Source organism: Saccopteryx leptura, chromosome 3, assembly GCF_036850995.1.
Source record: "Saccopteryx leptura isolate mSacLep1 chromosome 3, mSacLep1_pri_phased_curated, whole genome shotgun sequence".
In the NCBI taxonomy this organism is placed as follows: Eukaryota; Metazoa; Chordata; class Mammalia; order Chiroptera; family Emballonuridae; genus Saccopteryx; species Saccopteryx leptura.
Genome location: NC_089505.1, coordinates 241,526,764 through 241,553,461, shown reverse-complemented (window position 1 = coordinate 241,553,461; position 26,698 = coordinate 241,526,764). Strand labels below are relative to the sequence as shown.

The 26,698-nt window shown below is 40.4% G+C and overlaps 1 protein-coding gene across 1 annotated transcript in view; it reads right to left on the bottom strand.

Moving 5' to 3' along the window:
* TACR1 (tachykinin receptor 1) overlaps nucleotides 1-26,151 on the bottom strand; it is a 155,218-nt gene extending 129,067 nt beyond the window's left edge. Inside the window, exon 1 of the mRNA XM_066377892.1 lies at nucleotides 24,984-26,151. Within this exon, the coding sequence (XP_066233989.1) occupies nucleotides 24,984-25,372 (389 nt within the window). The 5' untranslated portion in view covers nucleotides 25,373-26,151. The remainder of the gene's footprint in view (nucleotides 1-24,983) is intronic.
* Nucleotides 26,152-26,698: the final 547 nt, after the last annotated feature.

The following is a 26,698-nucleotide window of genomic DNA, read 5'->3' as shown; positions in this document are numbered from 1 at the left end:
AATAAAATATTAGTAAGCAGATCTACCAGTGTGCTAATAAAACAAAGCCCAAACCTAATGCCTGTTTATTCTAGGAGTTCTAGAGCAGCTGAAAACTAGAATATTAAGCAATAGAAAAAAAAATGGACTAATGGGTGCAGAAAGGAGAAATGGTAAATGAAATAACTAGATCTGATTAACTCTCTTGATAAACTAGAAATTGAATAATATAATTTCAAAATATCTGCCTTAAACAGCCAACATACTTAAATAATAATAATAAGAGAAATATTCTTTAAAAGTCAGGAATAAGTAAAAAAGCTTACTAACACCAGTTTTAATTAACATTGTTCTGAAAGATATAGTAAAAAAGAGGGACACAGACATTGAATACAAAATAGGAAAGACACTTATAGACTAGTATATAATTATTGGTAAAATCTGAGAAAAAAATGGGAAAAACATTAGAACTTCATCTGTACAGGGTTCATTTGGTTCATTACAAAGCTGGTTTCAAAATGACTTAAAATTTATCAGTAGCTTTCTAATATACAAGTAATGCCCCACTAGAAAACAACCATAGGGAAATATTACTGCTCACAAAAATTAGGGGATATTTTAAAATGAATATGAAGTGATAAAAAGAAAAAGTATTTGATTTTTTTTTATTAAACAAGAACATCAGAAAAGCAATGATAAGTCAAAGAAAGTTGTTCAATTATTTACTTTTGAGTTGAGGAAGGTTTTGTTAAGTAAAACACCAAAGGGAGAAACCATAAAAGAAAAGGCGGATAGGTATAATAACTACTGCTCACAAAAATTAAGTACTATTTTAATTCATATTAATTTTGAAATATCCCCTAATTTTTATGAGCAGTATATATAAAATACTTAAAATTAAGATAATTACTGAAAAGGAAATTAAAATTTTAGCGAGAAACATGAAAGATATTTGCAGCACATTGCAGTCAAAAGGTTATACCCTTAATGTACAATTTCCGCAATTCAATATGTAACTTAAAAATATTTAATTAAAAACCTCCTAGAGTCATGAATAGGTAACACACACACAAAAGTGAAATAGAAAAGAATAGTAAGTACACAAAAACATTCACCTTCATTAGTAAGAATTGCAAACATAAATAACATTTTAAATATTTTCAGTTGGGAAAGAAGTTTCTGAAATTGTTAGCAATGTGGGGAGAGGGCACTCCTATACAATGGGCCTATATATTCTGATTCATACCACTAAATTGCTAAAGCTTTCTGAAGACCAATTTAGCATAATAGAGTCAAAGTCTTAAAATGTTCATCACTCTGAGCAGACTTTTCTTCTAAGAATTTGCTCAAATAATCATGCACATGTGCAAGTTTAGGTAAAACATATTGATCACAAATGATACATTTGCGCAGGGGATAAAGCATCGACGTGGAATGCTGAAGTTGCCTGTTAGGAACCTGCTGAAGTTGCCTGTTAGGAACCTTGGGCTTGCCTGGCCAAGGCACATATGGGAGTTGATGCTTCCTGATGCTCCCACTCTCCCCTCTCTCTCTCCTCTCTAAAAATGAATTAGTAATTTTTTTTAAAAGATACATTGTAGCAAAAGCTAGAAACACCTGCAAGGTCTCAGGATGAGGGATTATTTAAATTATGATTCTTTGTCATTAAGCATAATTATATAGAACATTTAATTACAGGACATGTTTTGTATTTTATTGCGTTAAATTTTTTAAATTGTATCTTCTGCATACGAAAAAAGTCCTGTATTGGAATAATTCCTAAAAATTGACAAAAGTGGTGTTTGGGCAGTGAGATGAGAGTTGATTTTGATTTTGTTCTTCACCATACTGTTTTTTTGTAAGATCCTAATTCTTCTTAATGAAAATGTAATACTTTATAGTTTTTAAAACATGTACATTAAAAATGACCAGAAGGGAATATGCAGTTGTGCAAATAATATTCAATGGTAAATTATTTTTCTTTTAAAAGTAGCTTAAGTAGACCTTGAATTTATACAATGCTAATGTCAAATGAATTTGATTTTTTTTCAAAAGTAGCTTAAGTTCATAGCTAAATAAAGAGCCTTAAAGACTCTTTTCAGGGGCCATCTGGACTCATCTGCTTCATCAGAATCATAGTCCTCTACATTTTTAATATCACTGTGTGAACCTATTCTTCCATTGTTCTATACACAGCAGCTTTTGGGTTTTATCATTAAAACTCCCAATTTTTCATCAGTGACATTATTGAAGACATATTATTTTCAAAAAGCTGAGGAAGAGCTGGGAGAAAATGGAGCAAGAAATTTTGATTCAGATGTAGAGAGAAAGGGAGAAAGAAAAGACATGGACAAAGGAAAAGGATGCAAGTTTCTAGATGAAGTGTAGGTCCAGACAAACCCTGGCAGAAAGCCCAGCTCTTGGAAACCTGGCCCCAGGATTTGTAAATAGCACAGATCCACTGACAAAGATGCTTAAAACACGAATATTCAGCATTGGCCATCTAAACAGGATAGGACTGCACTGCTGCCCTTAGTCCCAACCTACCAGATCCTCAGCCCTGGCTAGGACTGTGACCCAAAATCTGTTCTGATGACTGCCCTCCCCAGCTATACAAATAGTACACATCTGTGAGAGAATTAGTGACTTACAAAGAAGTAGCAAATTCAACCTTGTTTCATTTCTCAGACACAAGTGCAGGCTTTGCTGACACCTTTGGGCTGAGAGCATTCTCATTAGGGCAGAAGAAGGTCTTTCTGAAGCAACCTGGGCTCCTGAAGACAGCAGTCTCCATGGTACACACATGGGGCCACGTCGTAAGAGCCAAACTCGGGACAATTCTGTTAGTACCTAAGTTCCAGGTCCCTAGGGCTATTTGTCTTGATTCTCTAAACTCTTTCCTGCTCAAGGAGTAGGTGACTAGAATGGACATGCTTCCATTTTAAAATATAAATGGGACTTAGGAGGCAGAGCTCATACCATTCCCACCTTAGTGTGCTTTCAATCTGCTAATCGTCTCTTGGCTTAATTCAATTTACTAAATTGGATTGGGCTGTGGAGAGTACCGAGCAGTCACTCGAGACCATGCCCTTGTGAGGCAGGACTGGGGAGGACCTTTATGTAGGCTTGAGCTGGTTAGAGCATTATTGGAGGGAAGTGACCAGAAAGGGACGAGGATAGTACATCTGCATTTTTGTTGTTGTTGCATTTTTCAGAGTTTTAGGCTGGCAGTATCTTAACTGGGCCACAGAAAACACCCGATGACTATGGTTTGGCTCATCTTCTAGCCGAGTCTTTAACATATGAACTTCCAGACCCCTCAGCATTCCAGCTGGAAAGAGAAAGAAATTGGTCCATCTTTGAGAACAAATTTAAAAGATGACCCCATTGAGGATTCAGCCACAAGGTTATCTAGGTTATCGTCTGACTTCTTCTTCAAGGGCCCTGTTAAACAGTCGAGCAAGCTAGCTGTATTTCACCCTCGTGGCCATTGCCATTTTCATTCCTGTCATGAATTAGGGCATTTTTAAGCCCCCTCTGGCTCCCTGGGACTCTTTAGGAGGATATTTCAGCTGTTTGTGGGATTTTCTTTTGCTTAACCATTTTCAGAATCAGACAAATCCTCTTAGGAAAACATATTAATTATTCAAGAAGACCTTTCTCTACAGTAAAATAAAATTAATTAATAAATCACACAAGGTGGGTATTTAAGCTTATGCTCTTCATCTCCCCACAGGCCAGTAAATATGCACATGAGATTTTGGAAAATTAGTGTCGATTATATTTTTTGATAGAGAGATTTGATAGAGAGAGTGGAGGGGGAGTTAGTGTGACTGTTCAGCACCCACCCCGCACGAACTCTGGCAGCTGTGTGATTTGCGAAGGGCTGCTCATCAGCTCATCGATGGCTGAGGGCACGGGGTTGAGCTGTTAGAATAGAGCATCACTTATTTTTCATTATCTTAAGCCCACTGAGAAGGGAGGGAAGGTAAAGGGCTCAGCACTTAGAGCTAGGAAAAAGCCATGAGACTCTGTTCTCACAGGGGAAACCCAGCTGATCTAAAGAAAGAACATCTCATGACCGAGTTGGAGGATTCAAGGGTGCCAGGAAGGCTCCAGACTCCAAGAAGAATGGGCCCGCCAATGAAGATTCACATCAAAGGAACAGAAGCTGCTATGTAGACCTCTACCTAGGAGGATCACAGCATTTCTGGGCACACATCTGAAATGTTCTGAGATCCTGGGGTTGTCAAAAACAACCCGAGGTGGTGCCTGTCAAAAACAGGTACTACCTTCTTTCATTTTTGATGACTCAAGTGAAGATACAGGAGAAATCTATAAAAGTTCTGATACATATTTTCCATGACTTCAAAGTCTCAGAGAAGAATCTGGAGGACCTAGGACAGATGATTCTTTGGGGTCACTTTATCCATGTCCATAATCAAGTCTGAAATGGAGGTTAAAAAGGTGAAATGTGAGGGTACTAGTTGTAGCTAGATGGAGGCAAACTAGAGGTGGGGTGAGGCTCTGTGTGATTCCATCTATGTAATTCAAATGATAAAATGTTAAGATGACGAGTAGGCACAGGTAAAACTTGAAAGAGGCCAAGGAGATACAGAGCACATTGGGCCGACTTGATTCCAGTGGCCAGGTATGGGTGGGTCCTGTGGGCACTGAGTGAGCAGAGGTCCACCCATGGGCATTGGGCTGCAGCTCTGGGCAAGACCCTTGAAAGGCACACCTGGATTCAAATTGCCCCCTCAACCCTGATTATAGAACCTCAGTGGCTCCTTAAGGAGAAGGTTCTGCCACCTCTGCTTGTGCAACTCTGTACCCTGGAGAGAGTCTTTTTAAAAAGTAAATAGACAATTAAGAGATGGTACTGCTATGTAGGAAGTGTGTGTATAGCAGTGAATTTTACGATAGGTATATGTTACAATGTGTGTGATTTGTTTTTATGTTGGAAATGAGAATCTGATATATTAGAGAATTTGACTTACCAGATTTGTAATTTTTAATTAAAATATGTAGAAAGATTTAATTAACTAATTTTATAATCAACGTTTAGATGCTCATGAGAACCTCATTTCCCGAACCTGTAAGTTTAATTCTTAGGAGGTTGAAATGCTTTAAGAATTTGATATACTAACTTTAAAGGTTTTGTTTTATTAGATTTACCAGAACTATGTAAGTCCTGAGGAAACTTTGTTTTTTCTATTTAAAAGTCAACCTGTTTTCCTGACTAGGAGGTGGCACGGTGGACAGAGTGTCAGACTGGGTCGTGGAGGACCCAGGTTCAAAGTCCCAAGGTCGCCAGCTTGAGAACGGGCTCATCAGCCTTGAGCAAGGCTCACCAGCTTGAGCCCAAGGTCGTTGACTTGAGCAGGGGGTTGCTTGGTCTGCTGTAGCACCCCAGTCAAGGCACATATGAGAAAGCAATCAATGAACAAGTAAGGTGCTACAATGAAGAATTGATGCTTCTCATCTCTCTCCCTTCCTGTCTGTCTGTCCCTATCTGTCCTTCTCTTTTGTCTCTCTCTGTCTCTGTCACAAAAAAGAAAAAAGTCATCCTGTTAGGGATTCAAAGTTTTAAAAAAATAAGATGTATTACATTTAGGGGAATTTAATTAATCAAGTTTATAGGCACTGTTTACATTTTAAGATTATTTGATTTGTTAAGTTTATATAAATTTGTGACTAACTAAGAATATGTAAGGTTATTTGATTGATTTGTTTGAAAATGTTAAAATATTTAGAAGGAAAGATTTCATCTCATGTTTAAGAGCTACTTGGGCATTGGTGAAAAGGATAGGGGAAAGTGGGTGTTTGACACTTCAACACGCACAAACTAGATTTATAAAAAAAAAAGTCCAAGACTTGTAAGATGTGTTTAAAGCTGAAAGAAATAACTTTAACAAATTTAATATCAACTAAAACACATGCAACTGTAAGAGATTTTTTGCTATGGCCAAGCTCTCCTTCAGATATTAAACATGCAAATGATGCTTCCCTGTGAGGGTGGCAACTTTGGGACACACAGGATGTGGAAAGTGAATGTGTAGTTTTTGAGATGGTATAAAAGAAAAGGATTTGATTTTCCTGGATCGTGGTCTACCCAAATGATGGACTTCCGATAAGGATGTGTGTATATGCACAGATGGGAAGAATACTGAATAGCATTTAGCATGAAGTTTGCTGACCCCATTAGGAGGATTTTAAACTATAATCTTAGGGGAGAAAGATATAAATATTTTACCCTGTTGCTGTTATACCAGAATCCAAGAGGATGCTGAGACAGAAATGGATATGAATAATGGATATAATGGTGCATTGGGGTTTATTAGAGACCATAATATTACTCTTAACTGAGCTCTTACTGGATGTCAAGCAATGAATCAGGAACTTTCCTTCCATCTCCATTTCCTTCTCTCCTTCAAGCAATACCTTGCAAGGCAAGTTTTATTATATCCCTGTTATCAGGTGGGAAAACTGAGGCCCAGAGAGGTTAAGTGTCTTGCATATGTTCACACAGCTAGTAAGTGATGGAGCCACTTCTGGAATCCAATAACCATGCTCTTTCCTACACAAAACTCCATTGTCAAAGGCTAGATTTCTCTGTATCTATGAGTCTTTTTCTGTTTTGTTTGTTATTTTATTTTGTTTATTAGACTGACAGCTGTCAGACAGGAAGGGGGTTGGTGGCTGGATGAAAAAGGTGATGGGATTAAGCAAAGGAAAAGGAAGCTCCTAGACACAGACAACAGTGTAGTGATTATGGGAGGAAAATAAGCATGGGGAAGGTAGAAGAGGGTATAGGGGAATAGACAGTGATGGATGGAGACTTGACTTGGGGTGGTGAGTGCATGGTGCCGTGTACAGATGATGCATTATGGAATGTTACACCCATACCTATATAATTTTATTAACCAATGTCACCCCAATAAATTCAGAAAAGGAAAGGTTAGATGTAAGATTATCAAAGGGCACTCTTGCACAAAGGACATTTAAGACACTCCATGGAGAGTCCCAACTATTAAATATAGTGATAAAGCTGAATTGAAAAGTAGATCAAGTAAAGAATTATTTAAGAGAAGGGCAAGGAATCAGGCTCAGGGCTTCTTAGACACATTTCCCAGAGTAGTCCATCTACTGCAATAATTCTCATGCTGAGATTTAGGTCTCAAAGACATCATTCAAGCATCTATTCATCCCTGGGGTTATTCATCCATAGAACCTCATATTTCTCCTTCAAATAAGTTGGAATCACAGCCCCTCAAGGTGGTAAGGAGGATGGTTTAGTCAATGTAAGTTAGCTCCTCATGCTGTCCTGTGGGTCTATGGCTTTTGGGGCCACTCTGCTCAGATTTTATTATGTCTGTAATATTTTAGTTGAGTATAGATTAGGTGTTCAGATAATTACTGTGGATACAGGACTTGGAGTGTGGGTGGTGGGTAGCCATCTGCTGGTTCCGCCTCCCGAAGGACAAGGAAAGCAGAATGTACTGACTGAGGCCATTAGGAGTGCTGGAGAAAAAGCCAGGGAGTAACAACAGTTGTGCCATAAAAGGGTCTATTAAATGTCTTTGTTTCCAGTATGCCTGGACAGACTGCAGGTAAGTTGGGAATGATAACCTCTTCCCCACTTAGAGGTGTTCCCCTGGGGTGGAACACCTGTTGGGAGCAGACTGTGGATTAGAGAGTCAGTGGGGACCACTCAAGTGGACTGTGGAAGAAGCAAGTGTGAATTAGAACAGGTAGTTTTTCTAGAACAGAGATTCTGAACTAAAAATGTTCTCTATTGTAGCAAACCTCCATGGTAAGCATAAATTTGGCCCAATTTTCTTCTGCTTCAAGGCATAGCATCATAGGTGTGCTTTGCAGTCTGCCTGATTCATTGGTTCTGGTTTTCAGATTTGGGTTGATGTGTGCAGGGGAGAGGTACATAAATTTAACCACTATGGGCCTGACCTGTGGTGGTGCAGTGGATAAAGCATCGACCTGGAAATGCTGAGGTCGCAGGTTTGAAACCCTGAGCTTGCCTGGTCAAGGCACATATGGGAGTTGATGCTTCCAGCTCCCCCCCCCCCCCCCCGTCTCTCTCTCCTCTCTCTCTCTGTCTGTCTCTCTCTCTCTCTCCCCCTCTCTCTCCTCTCTAAAATGAATAAATAAAAAAAAGTTAAAATTTAACCACTATGCATGCATTTTATTGAGTACCTACTCTGTGTCAGGCAGCCGGATAGCTTCTGGGAACAGGAAACCAAATAAAGCATTCCTGTTTTCATGGTGCTTACAACCTAGTGGGCAGGGAGATGTGAGAGAGACCTACAAGTTACAGACAGTTACATGTGATTGGAGAAATGCCAGGGAAATGAATAAGAAGCACTTCATCTAGACTTGCAGGTTAAGGTCAGCTGCTTAGTGAAGTTGGCACTTAAGCTAACTCCAGGAGTACAACAAAGTCACCAGGTAAGATGCCAGCTCTATAGCAGGTTGAACTAGACAAAGTAATGGTTTTAGAAATTTTCAGTTCTGGGCATTAGTTAACCTCTCAGTTAAGCGGACAATTTACAAATGAGAGACAAGCAAGGATAGAAAGATGAAGAAATCAGGGGCAGTTAACCAGGGATGGCAAAGCTTCAGGAGGGATGTATCAGAAAGATCGCCACACAGAAGTATTTATACCAGTGGGAGCAGCCCCAGCATCAGAGTCAGATTTCAGTTTAACAAAGAGAATACCTTTGTAATGACTCAAAATTGAGTGAATTTAACAAATGAGACAAATTGAGAGAAATATTTAAGTCAAATCTGACACTCATACAATGGCCCTGTCTAGGATGTGTCCATGGGGTTGAATTTTGATTTGAGTGAAAAACTTTCAAAAGGGTTTTTAATGTCTTCTCTGTATAGTAGGACCCTTACATTACTTTTCTGCCATCGGTGACAGCTTTCTTATATGATATGATATTCAAAAGCCACTTAAAGCAGGATGTATAGGCAGCTGTCTAAGTGCATGCAAGCAAATTGTGCAGGTCTCTGAGTTATGAGGAAGTGGAGAGTAGAAGGTCAATGCTAAAAAAATTGTGTTAATAGTCTTTCTCTTCTAAGGTAGAAACAGAATCCCCATTGGTATTGAGGATTAGATGAGACAAAAGATTGGAGAGCATGTAAAAATATAAGGTGTCATTATCAATTTTATTAACATGAAATCTCCTGCCTAGTTGCCAAGTGACAAATATTAACAAATCATTATAAGAATTCCCAATCCAGTGTTCTTGAAGTTAATTAAAAAAAAATCCCAAACTCTACATTGTTTTCTCTATACTTTGCTGTTTCATCTCTCCCCTCCTCTTTCTCCTCCTCCTTCTCCATTTCTTCCTTTTCTTTATTTTATCAGCAAGTCTTTCCTATATTCCCAAGGGCAGTTCTCTGTTCTGTTTCCAAACTCCCACAGCATGGCATTAATTGTATGGGTTATAATGGTGTTCATGACTTTGCCAGTCCCCAAAGACTGAGAGCACAAAGGCAAAGGCAGTATTTAATAGATTCAGTTTCTAGCACATAGAAGGTGCTCAGTAATAGTTTGATGGATGGATAGATGAGGAGGAATCATTTCCCTCACTGCTATCTCATTTTATCCCACTTTTCTATATTTGCTGTTCTATCTCTCACAAGTCACCAATGTTCTTTCATTGTCAAATCCAGTATCATCATCCTTGGATTGTAATAATACTAATGAATATAACCAAACACAAATCACCTCTCTTCACCTTTGTCACTTCACAAATCCTGATTTCTCCACTACATCTTTATCTGTTTCTTCCTTTCCCCCCCCTTCTACTGCCTGCCTCAACACTGCTGTGAATCTTCAGCCTCTTCTCTGGAAACATGTATGCAAATTAAAGTGATATCCTCTACTTTCCAAACTCCAATAGCCTTTCCATTTGGAAAACTTCTAAATCTATGTTTTGATTCTTGACTTCTTATTCTTTAACCCTACCTCTCAAGTTGCTTGTTGGGTATTTTCAACTAATTGTTATATTTTCACATCAATCCAACAAAACCTGTATTCATTTTTTTCCTACCAACTCCTTATTCATTCCTTAATTCACTTGTGAATTTACTACCATTGAGTCATCCTGTCATTCTCCCCAACTATGCAAATTTTTACCTCCACACTTACGTCATACAGCTTCTTCTGCCTGTTAACATCACCTTTCTTTATCATCCTCTCTAAATATACTATAATCTTCAAAGCCCAACTCAACTGCTATCCCTTGAGGTCTACCATGATCATCACTGCTGGACATGAATTTCTCCTTTTCTTTCCTGTAGAATTTGTCAGTACAACCCATATAAAACATATTCCCTGACACCTTATATTGTAATTATCTCTCAATAAGTCTTATATGCTTGAATATGTAGCATAAAGCCTTTGAAGAAAGAACTTGAGGCCCAGAGTTAGGAAACATTATCTTACCTGCTGGCATTATCCTTCGATGGACTGAAAGATCTTTGTCCAAATTTAACAGTGAGTGTTTCTCCCTCATTCTATCATTTACAAATTCAATAGTAGCAATCATTTAAAAGTCTTGTATACCTATGATGTGATTACACACTGACAATTACTTCTTATTTCCCCACAACTGAACTTTTGTTTCTGACAGTTAAAAAAAACCCCACAGAAAAATGAAGGCCTTGACCATTCAGGATGCTGGGAGCTCCCATGAGCAGAGGAGGGTATGGCAAGGGCACTAGGGCAGCTCTAGGGAGTAGGTAGGCACTGAACTGTCAGAAGCCGATCAACAGCTGCTGGTTGACACAGTCACAGCAAAGAAGAGGCTCAACGATACTTCCCCCTTTAACTTCTTGAATTAATCTTTTTCATCACCCCCCCCCTTTCTGGGGGTGTGTGCTATCATTTATGGCACAGGGATAATAGCACCGTATTTTCCCTGCAGATTTGTAGTAATTTCTCTGAAAATGAGCAGAGAGTGTAAGTTCCACAGAAACTAGTCTAGGCCCATAGACACAGGAGGCTGGCTATGATATCCCACGAAAGGGGCTAAGTCTGTGGGAAAACTCCCTCCTATAAATCATATTAGGGAAAAATAGATTGTGACTTATGAATAGGTAGGAAACAGTAGCTAAACATAAAAGCACCTTTCAGCCTTTACCTAACCCACGACTTTACCTCCCTAGTCTTTTCATATAACAGAAAAATAAAAAAACTTTCTGTTTCTCTTACATACCTGACCTTCAGGTAGTGAAAGACTCTGAGAAAAATAAAGTTAGAACTTAACTAGTATATGAATATAGTAGACAAATACAATTTTACTAGACAATAGGCCATTAGGTAGGGTAGAGTTATTCATCAATACTGACCTTTTAGAAGCTTATGCCAATGTTGTTGTTGCTGCTCAAATTATTGTATAACTACGTAGAATGGCTTACCACCTGATTTATAGCTTATAGAAATGTACTAACCTGTTCCTGGAATATTTACCCATATTGAAGCAAAAACAACTGTTAATCAATATATTCTGTAATTGTAATTTAGTGTATAAAAATAAAGCTATACTAGCCATTGGCAGAGATGCCTGGCAGATGAGCTAAAAGAATCCGGCTCTCTCACTCATTTTGTGCTGATGCCGTCCATTCCTGTGGGACCCCTGGATCCACCCCGGGGCAGGACCCTGGCATTTGGTGCCTGAACAGGGACCTGCAAGTAAGCCCCCTCATTGTCTCGGGATGGCTAGGACTCCACTAAGAGTGCTGCGGACCCCCCTGTTAAGAGTACGTACAGGGTGAGGATAGGTGGAAAATAACAAAACTTGAAATTTTGAGAAGTTATGGGCCATACTGAGTCTAAAGAAAGAAGACTCTTCATGGGAATTATTGAGCATACACTTTCTCTGAAAGGAGTCAGAATTTCCCCTCAACAAGTAGCTCATTTTCTGCATTTCGTACAAGAATGTTCCCCATGGTTTCCAGAAGAGAGAACACTGAGTTTCGAGACATGGACTAAGGTTGGAGAAGATTTAAAGCTCTATTATGAGCTACATGGGCCAGAAAAGGTCCCAGTTGATACATTTGCATTATGGAGCTTGATTAAAGATGCCTTAGATCCAGAACATGAGGTGCGTAAATTTTCAAAAGCAACTGTTCCTCCAAAGGAAGAGACTCCATTGACTAGAAATAGAAGGCAGTCTCAAGATAGTGCAGATTATGGAATGGCCTCTTTAAAATTAAGTAAACATCAGGATGATAATGAAGACCCTTTATTGCCATCTGATGAGGCCAAATTAGAAGATGAGGCAGCCAAATATAATAGAGACAATGAGAATAGGGGTTCAAAAACAGTCTTGCCCATATTACATTCCCCCAAGACTGATAAAAAGGATAAAAATAAGGTTATTTGGATGTCTTTGCCTCTACCAGTACAATCATCAGATGTTAATAAAAAGGAAAAATCATCAGGGTTAACAGGATTGCAGAAGGCAATTCAAGCTTCTTGCGACCAAGGTGAAACTGATTTGGCATTATGTTTCCCTGTGGCTGCAGCTGGTGAATTTGATGATGAGGGGGTCCTACATGGGAGCCACTTCCTTATAAATTATTGAAAGAATTAAAAATGGCTTGCAGTCAATATGGACCCACCTCTCCTTATACTTTGTCCTTGGTGGAAACAGTTTCTCATAATTGGATGACTCCTTATGATTGGGAACAGGTAGCTAAAGCCTGTTTATCTGGAGGAAATGATCTCATTTGGAGAGCCGAATATGAGGAGCAAGCTAAACAACAGGCAGTCAGGAATCAGAAGTCTCATAACCCCGTAATTAGAGAAATGATCACAGGGGAAGGAGATTTTGCTAATATTAGTGAACAGCTAAAACCTTCTAAACCAGCTTTGATGCAGGTGAATGGTGGTGCTATGTCAGCTTGGAGAAGATTGTCTGCTCCGTCTAGTGGAGATGCTACTGTAGTGGGAGTAAAACAGAAAGGTGATGAACCTTATGAGGATTTTGTTGCTCGGTTGATTCAGACAGTCAGAAGAGTTATTTCAAATGAGACAGCAGGAGATATCTTAATTAGGCAACTGGCTTATGAAAATGCTAATTCTACCTGTCAGGCCATGTTACCACCGGTAAAGAGAGAAGGAACTATAGGGGATTTCATCAAAGCCTGCCAGGATGTCAATCCTGCCTTTATTCGGGGAGTAACAATTGCTGCAGCTCTAAAAGGAGAAATGTACCCTCAATTTATTAAGAACATGTATCAAGAGAAAACACCCCCTAACAATGAGGCTTCCTCTAAGGGAAACCTTACTTGTTTCACTTGTAACCAAACGGGCCACGTTAGCCAACAATGCCCTAACAAGAGTGGGCAAGCAGGCCCTGGAGCACAAGGGACAGTCCCCATAATTAATAATGCCAATAATAACGTCCCATTACCTAAGACTCCATGTCCACACTGCCAAAAGGGACTACATGGGGCAAAGCAGTGCTGTTCTAAATTTCACAAAAACGGACAGCCATTAGGACCAAATTTAGAAACAGGATGGCAGCCCCCACAAAATCAAAATCTGGCAAATAATCAAAGTAGCAATCAGGGAAACTGGCAAGGGGGCCAGCCCTAGACCCCGATAACAATTGGGGCTAGCCTGAATCCATTTGCCGACTCCAGTCTGTCTCAGACCTCACCAGGGCAACCCCAGGCAGCACAGGACTGGACCTCTGTTCTACCGCCTCAACTGTATTAACACCTGACAGTCCTGTGGTTACATTACCAACAGGAATTAAAGGTCCCCTTCCTAAAGGAATGGTTGGATTATTAATTGGCAGAAGTTCTACATTTTTAAAAGGAATATATGTTATGCCGGGGTAATTGATTTGGACTATAGAGGGGAGATAAAAATAATGATTGCTCCCCCAATTAAAATGCTTGAGATTTATCCTGGCCAAAGAGTTGCTCAGCTTTTACTATTGCCTTACTGTCCGGTTGGAAAGCCTATATCTGAACAAAAATGAGGAGAGGGTGCTTTTTGCTCCAGTGATTTTGTATTTTGAATACAAGACATTAAGAAAACCCGGCCATTAAAAAAATTGAAAATCTCAGAAAAGGAAATTGAAGAACTTTTAGATACTGGAGCAGACGTCTCCTGTATTGCTAGCAAAGACTGGCCTCAAACCTGGCCAACTCAGCCGACTCCAACCTCATTAGTTGGACTTGGCCAGACTTCAAGTATTACTAAGAGTTCTCAAATATTAACTTGGCAGGATGAAGATAATAACCAAGAAACATTCTGCCCCTATGTAATTCCAAGTATACCATTATCTCTCTGAGGGAGAGACATTTTGGAACAGATGGGCGTTTTACTATACAGCCCAGATTCAAAAGTAACAATACAAATATTGCAGATGGGCTTTGACCCTAATCGAAGGCTAGGAAAGAAACAGCAGGGCCAAGTTTATCCAGTTCAGGTGCTGGAGAATCAAGGAAGACATGGTATAGAATATACATATTTATAGTTGGGGCCACTGAGTTATTGGCTGCCAACCCCATTTACTGGAAGTCTAACAACCCGGTATGGGTAGAACAGTGGCCCCTGAATACAGAAAAAAATTAAGGCAGCCAGAATTAATTATGCAACAATTATAGGATGAACACATAGAACCTTCTATAATAGTCCATGGAATATTCCTATTTTTGTTATTAAAAAGAAATCAGGAAAATGGAGGCTGTTACAGGACCTTAGGGCTATAAATGCCACTATGGAGGATATGGGGTCACTACAACCTGGACTCCCCTCACCAGTCGCAGTACCTCATGACTACAGTGTGATAGTTATAGATTTACAGGACTGCTTTTTTACTATAGCATTAGCTACACAGGATTGTCAAAGATTTGCATTTAGTTTGCCATCAGAAAATTTTTTTTTTTTCATTTTAGAGAGGAGAGGGAGAGACAGAGAGAGAGAGGGAGAGAGAGAGAGAGAGAGAGAAGAAACAGAGAGAGAGAAGGGGGAAGGAGCTGGAAGCATCAACTCCCATATGTGCCTTGACCAGGCAAGCCCAGGGTTTCGAACTGGCGACCTCAGAATTTCCAGGTCGACGCTTTATCCACTGCGCCACCACAGGTTGCTATCAGAAAATTTTAAACAACCTTATGAGAGGTATCAGTGGAAAGTATTGCCCCAGGGAATGAAAAACAGTCCCACACTTTGTCAAAAATTTGTGAATCAGGCTTTAGAACCAATAAGAATAAAATATCCTGACCTTTACTTAATTCACTATACAGATGGCATTTTATTTGTTCTGCCTGATTGGCAAAAATTACATAACATTTTACAAGAAACAACTCAGTCTTTACAGAATTTTGAATTAAAAATAGCCCCGGAAAAAATTCAAGTATAGCCACCTTTTAATTACTTGGGGCGTATCCTGTCTACAGACATTGTCAGTTCTCAGAAGTTACAATTAAGAAAAAGATCATTTGAAAACTCTCAATGACTATCAAAAATTATTAGAAGACATTAATTGGATTAGATCCTATTTGAGATTAGCTACAGCAGAGCTTAAGCCATTCTTTGATATTTTGAGAGGAGATGCTGATCCAACTTCTCCTCGAGAGCTCAGAAGAAGCGGCAAAAGCTCTTAGAAAAATAAAAGAAGTAATTAATAAACAACATTTAGTCAGAGTTAAAATAGAGAAACCATGGCAGCTTGTGATTTTAGCCACTGAACATACTCCTACCGGATGTTTGTGGCAGAATGGCCCTCTAGAGTGGCTTTACTTGCCTGTTTCTCACAAGAAAGTTATTATGCCCTATACTGATTTGGTGGCTACTCTTATCATCAAAGGTAGAAACCGCCAGCAGAGAGCTGTTTGGTAAATAAATGACAGAGGTAATTGTTCCTTAGAATAAGGATCAATTTCAAGCATTATTACAGTTAAATTCAGAATGGCAGATTGCTTTTAGTAATTTTGCAGGGCAGGTTTTACCTCATCTTCCTGCTCACACATAGCTGCAATTTCTAAAAAAAGACAATCAGTAATTTTTCCTACTAAAACTTCTAGAAGTCCACTACCGCCACCAGTTGCATTGGTTTTTACTGATGGCTCATCTAATGGTAAAGCTGTAACAAGTATAGGGGATGAGCATATTATTACTGAAACTCTGGAAAAATCAGCACAAAACCCAGAAATTATTGCTGTTTTACAGCATTTCAGAAATTGAAATATGTTCCCTTTAATTTGTTCACTGACTCACAGTGTATAGTTAAGATGTTTCCTCATATCGAAACCGCCTCTTTGCTACATCATCAAACCACCATTTTTTTTTTCACTTTTGAACAGCCTACAAAAGCGAATTCACTCCAGAACTCTCCCTTTCTTTATCGGCCACATTTGCTCTCACACTTCTATTTCAGGACCACTACACAAGGGAAATCGTCTTGCTGATTTGCTTACACAGCAAAAGGTAGTGTTCACAGCAGTCGAGGAAGCATGCTTCACATCATCAGAATGCATCTGCACTCCGTTGGCAGTTTCAGATATCTCGTGAAGCTGCTCGAGCTATTGTGCGTAGCTGTGGTACTTGCTCTACTCATTTTCCTAATTGTAGTTTTGGAGTTAACTCACGAGGACTCCAACCCAAAGACCTTTGACAGATGGATATGGATGTGCTATATTCCATCTTTCGGTAAACTTTGTTATGTGCATGTTTTTGCTGATACCTTTTCAAACGCTGTTGCTTATACTGCATGAACGGGAGAGGCCTTCAAGGATGGAGCACAACACCTTTTTCACTGCTTTGCTATTCTAGGCATGCCAACGGCCATTAAAACTGATAATGCCCCTGCATATACGTCAGCTGCCTTTAAAAGGTTTTGTAACACCTTTAACATTTCACATGTTACTGGCATCCCTTATAATCCACAGAGACAAGGTATAGTAGAAAGGACCTATCAGACCCTGAAAATGCAGATTCAAAAACGACAGAAAGGTGAGTTAAAATATAATTTCCCACATCAGCTCTTAAATCATGCTTTGTTTGTTATTAATAATCTTAATTCAGATTATCAAGGCCACACTCGCATGTTGAGACATTGGAATCCAGATCTGGATAAGCCTAAACAATGGCAAAGTGGAAGGATTTATTAACAGGTCAATGGAAGGGGCCAGATGTAGTTCTAACCCAGGGGAGAGGGTATACTTGTATATTTCCACAGGACGCTGGCTCTCCTCTCTGGATCCCAGATCGACTAATTTGCCATGTCTCAGCAGAGGCCTCTGCTGCCACCATTGCCCCCTCTTTATCTTGATCCTCCTCCTTATTTGTTCAGCCCGGAGGAGACTCCTGTGCCACCCTCATCGCCGGTGACTCTCCGGCAAAGGCCATTAAGAAACTCTCCATATGACCCTGTTACCCGAGCGATGCAATGATTGTCTCTACAGGAAGCTAGACAACCTCCCTATTGTGGTCAACAGGCTGGCTCACACTACTGGAACCATCAACCCACCAACTTGGGGCCAGATGAAGGTGCTATTTAAAAAGGCTGATTTAATTTGTGACCAACAAAATGTACATCATATCCCTACTACTATGTTTGTTGTTATGCTAGCTGTGATATCAATTCAGATACTTACTGTTGGGGCTAGTGGACAAAACAAGTCTTATTGGGCTTATATTCCAAATCCACCTGTTACTAGGGGTGGAGATGATATACCTGTATTTAATAATCATACTAAATTCTTGAGAGAATCATCTAGTTCTTTTATTATGCATAAAACTAATTCAAATTTCTCATTCCATGAAAAAACAGATAATGTACCTATGTTTTATGTTCAATAATACTCTCAAAATTTCTGGGTGTTTTCCTACTACACTTAAGTCTATTTTGACTGACTCTCCTAAAAGTAATAAACCTGGGCACATAACAAGAGCCTTATAGTCTCACAATTTTAATGCCTGGAGGCCCTGACCCCCATGAGTATAATCCTGTTACATTGCCCCCTAGGGGGCAATGTAAACTTTATCCTCCAAGTAAGGCAGCTCAAGAGCCTTACTGGTGGTCTGTAGAGAATAGACTTGGTTTCCCACGAGGGCAAGAATGTGCATATTCCAATTATATGAATTATAAAGCATATGCTGTTAATTTCACTGTACAAGATTGGTCTAGTCCTTATTTTCCTCATGATTATAGAAAACTAGTGCAAGAAATGAAATATGTCTATAATTGGACAAATAAATATAATCCTTTAAATAAAAACATCACACACTGGCAGTCAGTCTACTGGATGGGTACCTGCACAGCTGACTTATCAGGATGGACCGACCACCAGATAGCAAACAAAGCTTTGGCAGCTAATTGTGCATATGGTTAGGCCCCACCCTCATCCTGTTCAAAATATTTCTGTTCAAGCTTGTGTACAGGCTCCTTATGTGCTCTTGATTGCCATAATAGATAGTAATCTTTCTGTCATCAATAATAACTCTATGTTTAGCATATCCTACTCTCACTGTGTTTTAACAAACTGTTTATCTTATGATACCAAAGCTCAAGCCATGTTTATTTTACAGCAGTCGCCTTACATGATGTTACCTGTTAGTCTGTCTCAGCCTTGGTATGATGACCCAGGGTTGTATGCATTCAGGCTCCTTCTGAAGCACTTGCTCGCCATCGAGAGAAGCAATTTATTGCAGATTTAATTTTAGAAAGTACTGCCCTTATTGCTAGTATAGGATCTGTGGCTGCCTCTACTACCACTTTATAGTCAGTTCATACCACAAATCATGTAAATAGCTTATCTCGAAATATATTTCTTGCTTTAGCCATACAGAAAACTATAGACAGGAAGTTAGAAATGAAGATGAATGCTTTAGAGGAGGCCTTTATTCACATAGGAAATGAACTGTTAGCTATGAAGGTTAGGATGACTCAGATGCCATGCATGGTTTAAATGGGTATGTGTTACTCCTCTAGAATACAATCAGTCTATCATAACATGGAGTAATATACAGAATCATTTATTAGGTGTATGAAATAATAGTAATATTAGTTTAGATTTGAGCAGCTTACATCAGCAAATACAAAACTTAGAACACTCGGGTTCTTTAGTCTTTGCCTCAGAAGTAGCTAATCAATTTGTTGAAAATATTAAAAGTATGTTTTCTATGCATGGCCTGGCCTCTTTAGCTACTGATATAGGCATAATAATAGCTGTGGTAATTATTGCTCTTCTTGTCCTTCCAGTCATCATCAACTCTTAAACAACAGTCTCCAGGAAACAGCGGTGCAAATACAAAAGTTTCATTTAAAAAACAAAAAAGGGGGAGATGTTGGAAGCCAATCAACAGCTGCTGGTTGACACAGTCACAGCAAAGAAGAGGCTCAACAATACTTCCCTCTTTAACTTCTTGAATTAATTTGGTTTTTCAACACCCCACCCCCTTTCTGGCTGTATGTGCTATCATTTATGGCACAGAGATAATAGCACCGTGCTTTCCCTGCAGATTTGTAGTAATTTCTCTGAAAATGAGACAGAGGGTGTGAGTTCCACAGAAAAGCCTATAAACCCCCTTGCCTAGGCCCATAGATACAGGAGGCTGGCTATGATATCCCCTGAAAGGGGCTAAGTCTGTGGGAAAACTCCTTCCTATAAATCATATTAGAGAAAAATAAATTGTGACTTATGAATAGGTAGGAAACAGTAGCTAAACATAAAAGCACCTTTCAGCCTTTACCTAATTCATGACTTTACCTCCCTAGCCTTTTCATATAATAGAAAAATAGAAAAACTTTCCGTTCCTCTTACATACCTGACCTTCAGGTAGTGAAACACTCTGAGAAAAATAAAGTTATAACTTAACTAGTATATGAATATAGTAGACAAATACAATTTTACTAGGCCATTAGGTAAGGTAGAATTATTCATCAATACTGACTTTTTAGAATCTTATGCCAATATTGTTGTTGCTGCTCAAATTATTGTATAACTACTTAGAATGGCTTACCACCTGATTTATAGCTTATAGAAATGTACTAACCTGTTCCTGGAATATTTACCCATATTGAAGCAAAACCAACTATTAATCAATGTATTTTGTATAACATGTAATTATAATTTAGTGTATATAAATAAAGCTGTACTAGCCATTGGCAGAGATGCCTGGCAGATGAGTTAAAAGAATTCGTCTCTCTCACTCATTTTGTGCTGATGCCGTCCATTCCTGTGGGACCCCTGGGTTCACCCTGGGGTGGAACCCCGGCATTGAACCTCTCCCAGAAAAGTCCTGCAGCTTAAATGGCCCCTCCAAGATAAAGCAGCCTTGAATTTGACCCATGTCAACCCAGACATTTGAGGTTCCTAATTTGAAAAGATAAGGACGGTTGTGGTGGACAAGCTTCTAGGGAGTGACCATTCTCAGCATCACAGAACTTTTAGGTCATGGGTTGTAAGGTCCATCTAAATTAGTGCAAAGGATTCTAGAACCAAGCTTGGCCTCTGGGTGGAGAAGGAGTGCCCTGAGTTATACTGGGATCCAAGTCTAGTCAACAAGACAAGGTTCAAGGACAGAATGCAGGTCTAGTGAAGACCTGGGAAGCAGGCTACTTAAACTTGTAGTTGAGTATGACTGGGGCAGAGTAGAATGGGCATGAGGGATCAGTGGGCAGAGTTTTTGTTGTTTATGCTTTTCTCTGCTTTTGGTCTCTCTTACTCTCACAGAGAGTTCATTCTTTCTTTTGCCTTCACCATTATTTCTGTCTGAGCAACTATATCTTTGGTCCTGACCAACATTTCATATTGTCCAGAGACCATCCTTGTTGGATGTTTCCTTTCACTAAAATACAACATATCCAGAAGCAGTGTGAGTAAGGAGCAACCTTCCCTTTTCATCTCGCTAGAATTATACCTGCCCCTGCCGGGTAGAGAGCAGTCCTACCAGGCTGGTGCTTCTCGGAGTGTCCTGTTGCTGTGTGCTTAGTTCCAAGTCAGTTACCTTTTGTTCTTGTAGCCCCTTTTATGGGGCTTAGGAATTGGTCCTCCTTGCTCTCTTCTTAGGGGCTGCCCTACAATACTAGAACTGGCTACTATGACAGCCCCTGCAAAGTGGAGGTGTCCCTTTCATTGTCCTGTGACTTCTAATTTCATGAAACATCACATACCTCTTGGTTTTTACAATTTAAAAAAATCAACTTTATTTTAAGTGGGGGAATTACAGAGTTTCATAAAGTAAACTCCCTGGTGTTTGTTAGAGTTTAATTAGATGAAAATCTAATCTTATTTAGGTATATTTGTCATTGCAAATTTTTATTCTAGGTAACCATTGGCTTCAATTAATAAATATTCTTATGAGGGAGAATCTTCTGCTGCTGCTGATGGCTTTTATTCTGTGCATATATTTTGGTTCTAGAAGGAAATTTGGCAAAGTTTATCAAGACAGTTTGACCCAGCCATTCCACTTCAATGAGATTCTTCTAAGAACAAGGAATATTCTCAAAGATTTATATCCAGGATATTCATTTTAAAATTACTTGTAATCATTACATCTTCAAAATGGAAATGATTTATATCTAAAAATAGAGGAAGGCTTAAATAACCATACAATATAATGCATCCATTAAAAGTCCTATTTTTAAAACTGTTTCATGACATGAAAAATGCCCATGATATGAGGTTAAGGAACAAAAGAAAAGAGCAAAAACAAAAAAGCAGACATTGAAACTGTTTTTATTATGACTCAAAATTTATCCTTAGAAGTTGAGTGACTATATGTGGCATAACACAGAAGAAGTAAGTGTAAGCTAGCATTCCAGAATTTTAACTGTTTATCTCTCAGAGTGGGATTACAGAGAACTTTTACATTTTCTTTATAATTTTATGCATTTTCTATTATAATTTTCTAAATGTTCTCCTAAGAACACATGTTGCTTCATTCATTCATTCACTTATTCAATAAACATGTAGTGACTATGAGATGCCAAGTACTCTGCTTTGTGCAGAGGAGATAAAGTAAACAAGAGAGAACAGACATGTTCCTTGCTCTGCTCAGAGTTTATAATCCTTTACAATTAAGAGGAAAAGTTTTTTAAAATATTCATTTCATTTGACCCAGTAATTCCACTTCTGGGAATGTATTCTAATAAAAATAATCAATAAAAAAACCAAAATTATCATATAGAAATGTAGAGTAGCACACTAATCATTATAGCAAAAAAAAATAATAATCTAGAAATCACCTAAATACCCAATAGGAGTATTAAATAACAATAGCACATTCACATAAGTGGAATAATAGAAAGCCATTAAAATTATGTTGCTGAAGACTTTTTAATAACATGCTGTGTGCTTGGTTATTAATGTTTTCCATTAAAGTCAATAGAAAAATGTAAGCTACACAATTGTTATTAATATTTTCCATTAAGGTCAATAGAAAAAAGTAAGCTACAAAATTATATAGGCTCTGACTTCCATTATGTAGTGTAATAGTCATAAGAGAAATTCAAATGTCAACAAGTGCTGTTTCTGTATAGAGAAGTAATGGTTGACTGGTATTTTTGTATCTATGCTCTTCATATCTTCCCAGTTTTCTTCAATGAAACAAAGTTTAATTTTAAGATCAACAAAACCATATTGCTTTCATTTTTTAAAGACTTGATTCAAAGACTATCTATGAAAGATTTAAGGAACACACAAAAATTAGCTTAACATTTTCTCACAGCCTGCATTGCCCTGCTGGAGAAGGGAAAGAGCATTCATCCGAAGACAGCTTAAGGCCCTCTCCTTTCTAAAACATTCTCAGGAAAGAATGGATGACCATAAATGCAAGAGAGCTACATTCTTCAGGGGGTCTGATGAGATTAATTCACTGTGTGCTCAAGAGATGAACAAGAAAAACAGAAGAAACACTGGAGGGACTTGGAGACACAGCCTTGACACCTCACCCCTAACTCTACCTTGAACTCTAACCTTGAGCATGTCATTGATATGCTCTGGCTCTGGCTCCCTGGGCTGTGTTTGTACATTAGGGATATGGGGACATTTCTCAGCTGTCATTTCCCTCAGGCATGGCACCAGAGATCCTCTGACCTCACTAAGTTGGGATCACTCAGGGTCAGGGTCCTGTCTATGGTTTGCCTAGAAAGAACAAACAGTGGAGCTTGAGATACTAGAATCAAGGCAGCTCCTTATCCTATCCACTGTGAAGACTTTGACCCTGACTCCTGCAGCTAACTTTCTAAGTTCAAAGGGAAAGAGCAGGGCTGTGAAACAAACATGTCAATTCTGTGGCAGCTAAAGCAGAAGAGCTGTCCACTGGTACTCATACTGACTGGCAAGTCTCCTGGGCTCACACAAGGTCCTAATGCAGTAGAAAACCCAACTTTCTCTCTAATTTAGGGATCATCAAGAGAATATCTGTAAGGTACCAGTTTTTATTGCACCTATACACAATTATGTATCACATTCTGGATTTTCTAATGTTAAGGGGGGTGCTTCGACATAAAGGAGCAAGTCAGCGCAGCAGGATTTACAAGTGTACCTCACTTTCAGCAAACTGAAAACCGGAGTAGCATAAAAGATACATTTAGAAAATAATTCATTTCACTACCACTTTGAGTAGTTGGTTTACTTTCCACGTTTAAAATAGAATCGATTCACCACAACATTTCTTACACACAACAGATCAAGCACCTAAGAGCTGTGTAAAGGGAGCTGTATATGGAACTTAGAAATCAGCATTTGGACACCACTGCAAAGGAAACAGCCTTCTCTGATCTTAGAAGTGTTCATTCACCATAGAAGCTGAAAAAGACCTCAAATCAATTGCAAATTGTAAACAATCTTTATGTAAAAGGGTTAAATAGCTTGGGGATTTTGTTTTGAAGTTTTTCTTCTAGCTCCTTTTTGGGGGGGTTTCTCACATTCATTTATCTCAGCAAGACCATCAAAGAACCCATTTTAAATCACAGTGGCAGGTGTTTTAAACATACTCCACACCCTCCATAAACATTTAACATTGATGTGCACATCGATACTCAACACGATACTTATGGCACCCCCCCAAAAAGTAAATACAAATAGAGCTGAGCTCTAATAATCAGTTCTTCATCAGGCCACCTGAGGAGCCACTCATTTAGAGCACTAGACTCTGTGTTTGAAAATATCACCTTTTCACTTTGAATCAGCTTCTGACACCCTAACCTGTTGCTTGTTGGAAAGACAGAGTTATCAACTGCCTTTGACAAGCACGCTTCTCTCTGGATACAGACAGGCTAAAAACAGTGACCCCACATCACAAGAGAAATTTAGAGAAACTCTGTAAGCACCCTATCTGTGGAATGCCTTAACAGTGTAGCTGCCCCTCATTCCTGAATGAGAACTCCTCACAGCGTAGAGGAAGCTGGATTAGAATTTTGAGTATTTCTGATCCTAACGAAATGTTCTTCACATCCAAATAACATTGGAAAGTTGAGGTGGGAGCAGCAAGTCAGGAAAAAGTGGAAAATGAAAAATTCTGATGAGGCATACTTAGCCCTGGAAGGCATCAAGAGGATGCCTGCCCACAGAAGCAGGCCTGCAGGGGTTTATGAAGTCCCAGGCAGGACTGGGCATCCCCGCCAGGCTCTCAGGGCGAAGGAGAGAAGGAATATCATATATGGAAAGAAGCAAAGGGAGAGTTGAAAGCAAAGTGTCAGGGAGATGAGTGGTGAAGCGATAAAGAGAAGGGAGTTAAATGAAGGAAAAAGGGGTTTTGCGAGTGAAGGGAGACTGGTGATGAGTGAAAGGAGGGAAAGAAGAAAAGAGGAAACAGGGAAGAAAACTGTGAAATAAGACAAAGTCCCCTCCCCCCCCATCAACAACCAGCTTTCAGTAAAAATCCCAGAGTACAGGTGGCCACCCTTCACCTTGAACCAAGCACAGCCCAACCACACAGCCCCAGAGCAAAGCCGTCCTTCTCTGTGGTCACTTTCTCCTGTTTCCACAAAGGGCAAGCTCACCTATCCAAGGCCACTGCTGTCATCGAATAGATACTGGCAAAGACCGCAGCGATGGGGAAGAAGTTGTGGAACTTGCAGTAGAACAGGCCGTAGTACCACTCGTTGTGGACAGCGTAGGTGAAGTTCACCACTGTGTTGAATGCAGCCATGGAGGCCTCCGCAAAGGCCAAGTTCACGAGGAAATAGTTGGTGACTGTCCTCATTCTCTTGTGGGCCAAGATGATCCACATCACCACCACATTGCCCACCACGGAGGTCACCACAATGACTGTATAGGCAGCTGCCCAGAGAACAATTTGCCAGGCTGGCTGCACGAACTGGTTGGGCTCTGAGGTGTTGGTGGAGATGTTTGGGAAGAGGTCAGAGTCAACCAGGAGGGCGTTATCCATTCCTTGGATAAGTGGTTAAGCCGTCTTCTCTGTACAAGCACCCACCTGGCAGCAGGGTCCCGGGGCCAGCGCCTGGGGTTAGGGTCCTGCTTAACCAAGACAGGAGGGCTGCAGGCTCTTCCTGGTGAACTCTTCCTTGCAAGCAGGAGACTTGGCACTCTGAAGATGAATGCTTCTGATGAGCTGTCTGTCTGCCCCTGATGGCACCGAATTCCTCCACTTTCAAGCTCCAGGAAGCACTTGAGTTCAGAAATCTGAAGACAGCGTATCTTCTGCGTTAGACTGGAAATGGGAAAGAAATTCCATGGGTCACGGTTCCAGGAAGCAGGAGACCCCCGCCTGTCGGCACCTGCTGCTGCTTACAACTCCTGTTCCCCCTGCCTGCAGCGGGGACGGCAAAACTCTGCTTCGCGAGGACTTGGGGGTACAGAGGGTGCTCGTCACAGCGCGACCCATAAAAGTTCTGAGTCTATGGCCGGCGTTCCGGAGCTCCGTGTCCAGCTGGAAATTTTTCCCTTTGCTCTCGCTGCTGCTGCTGCCCCCGCCACCCTCGCCACCTCCCACAGCTTCGCAGGCGCCTCTAGGCTCGGGTCCTGCTTGGCTTGCGAGTTAGCGGAACCTCGGCAGGCTGCGCGCGAGGTTTTTATAGCCCGCTGCAGAGACGTCACCGGGAAGGGGCAGTACCTGTGCTGTGTACTCGCCAGTCCCCGTGCGCAGCGCGGCAGCTGCACCAGCTGTTGGCAATTGTCTAGCTCCAGCGTCGCAGCCACCACGCCTTCTGCAGCTACCTGCTGTGGGAGTCTGCAAACCGGACGCCCCACGCACTCCGCCAGGGGGCGCTAGGTGACCTCGGAGTAATTGCACCAACTGGGGTCTGCAGCTGGAACCATGAGGGAAAGGAAGGGTTTGCGAAAAAAGCTGAAGTGATGGACACTCAACTTCCAGGGAAGGCGGCCCTGAGCGCTGCGACAGCTTTGCAGAGGCGCCTGCCTTTGGCTGTAGGAGTCGGGCAATGGTGGGGGCGACTGCCAGCGCTGCGCTCCGGGCTGCGTTCCAGCCGGCGCTCCAGCCCGCGCTCCAGCGGGAGTGCGCCGCGCACTGGTTCTGGAGGCAACCGAGAAGCAAGACAGGAGGATGCCTGGTTCCGGGTTTCCGGAAGATAACTTTCCTGAGGTCGTGTTTAGAAAACACCTCCAAAATACCTAGTTGCTCCCATTTCCGTGGGAAGCAGAAATAGTCTCTAAGCTTTGGGAACACCCTCGCTAGCTTCCTTAGTAGTCTGGCCGCTCGCTCCAGGAAAAACCCCAGTTGAGCTCTCTCTCTGCA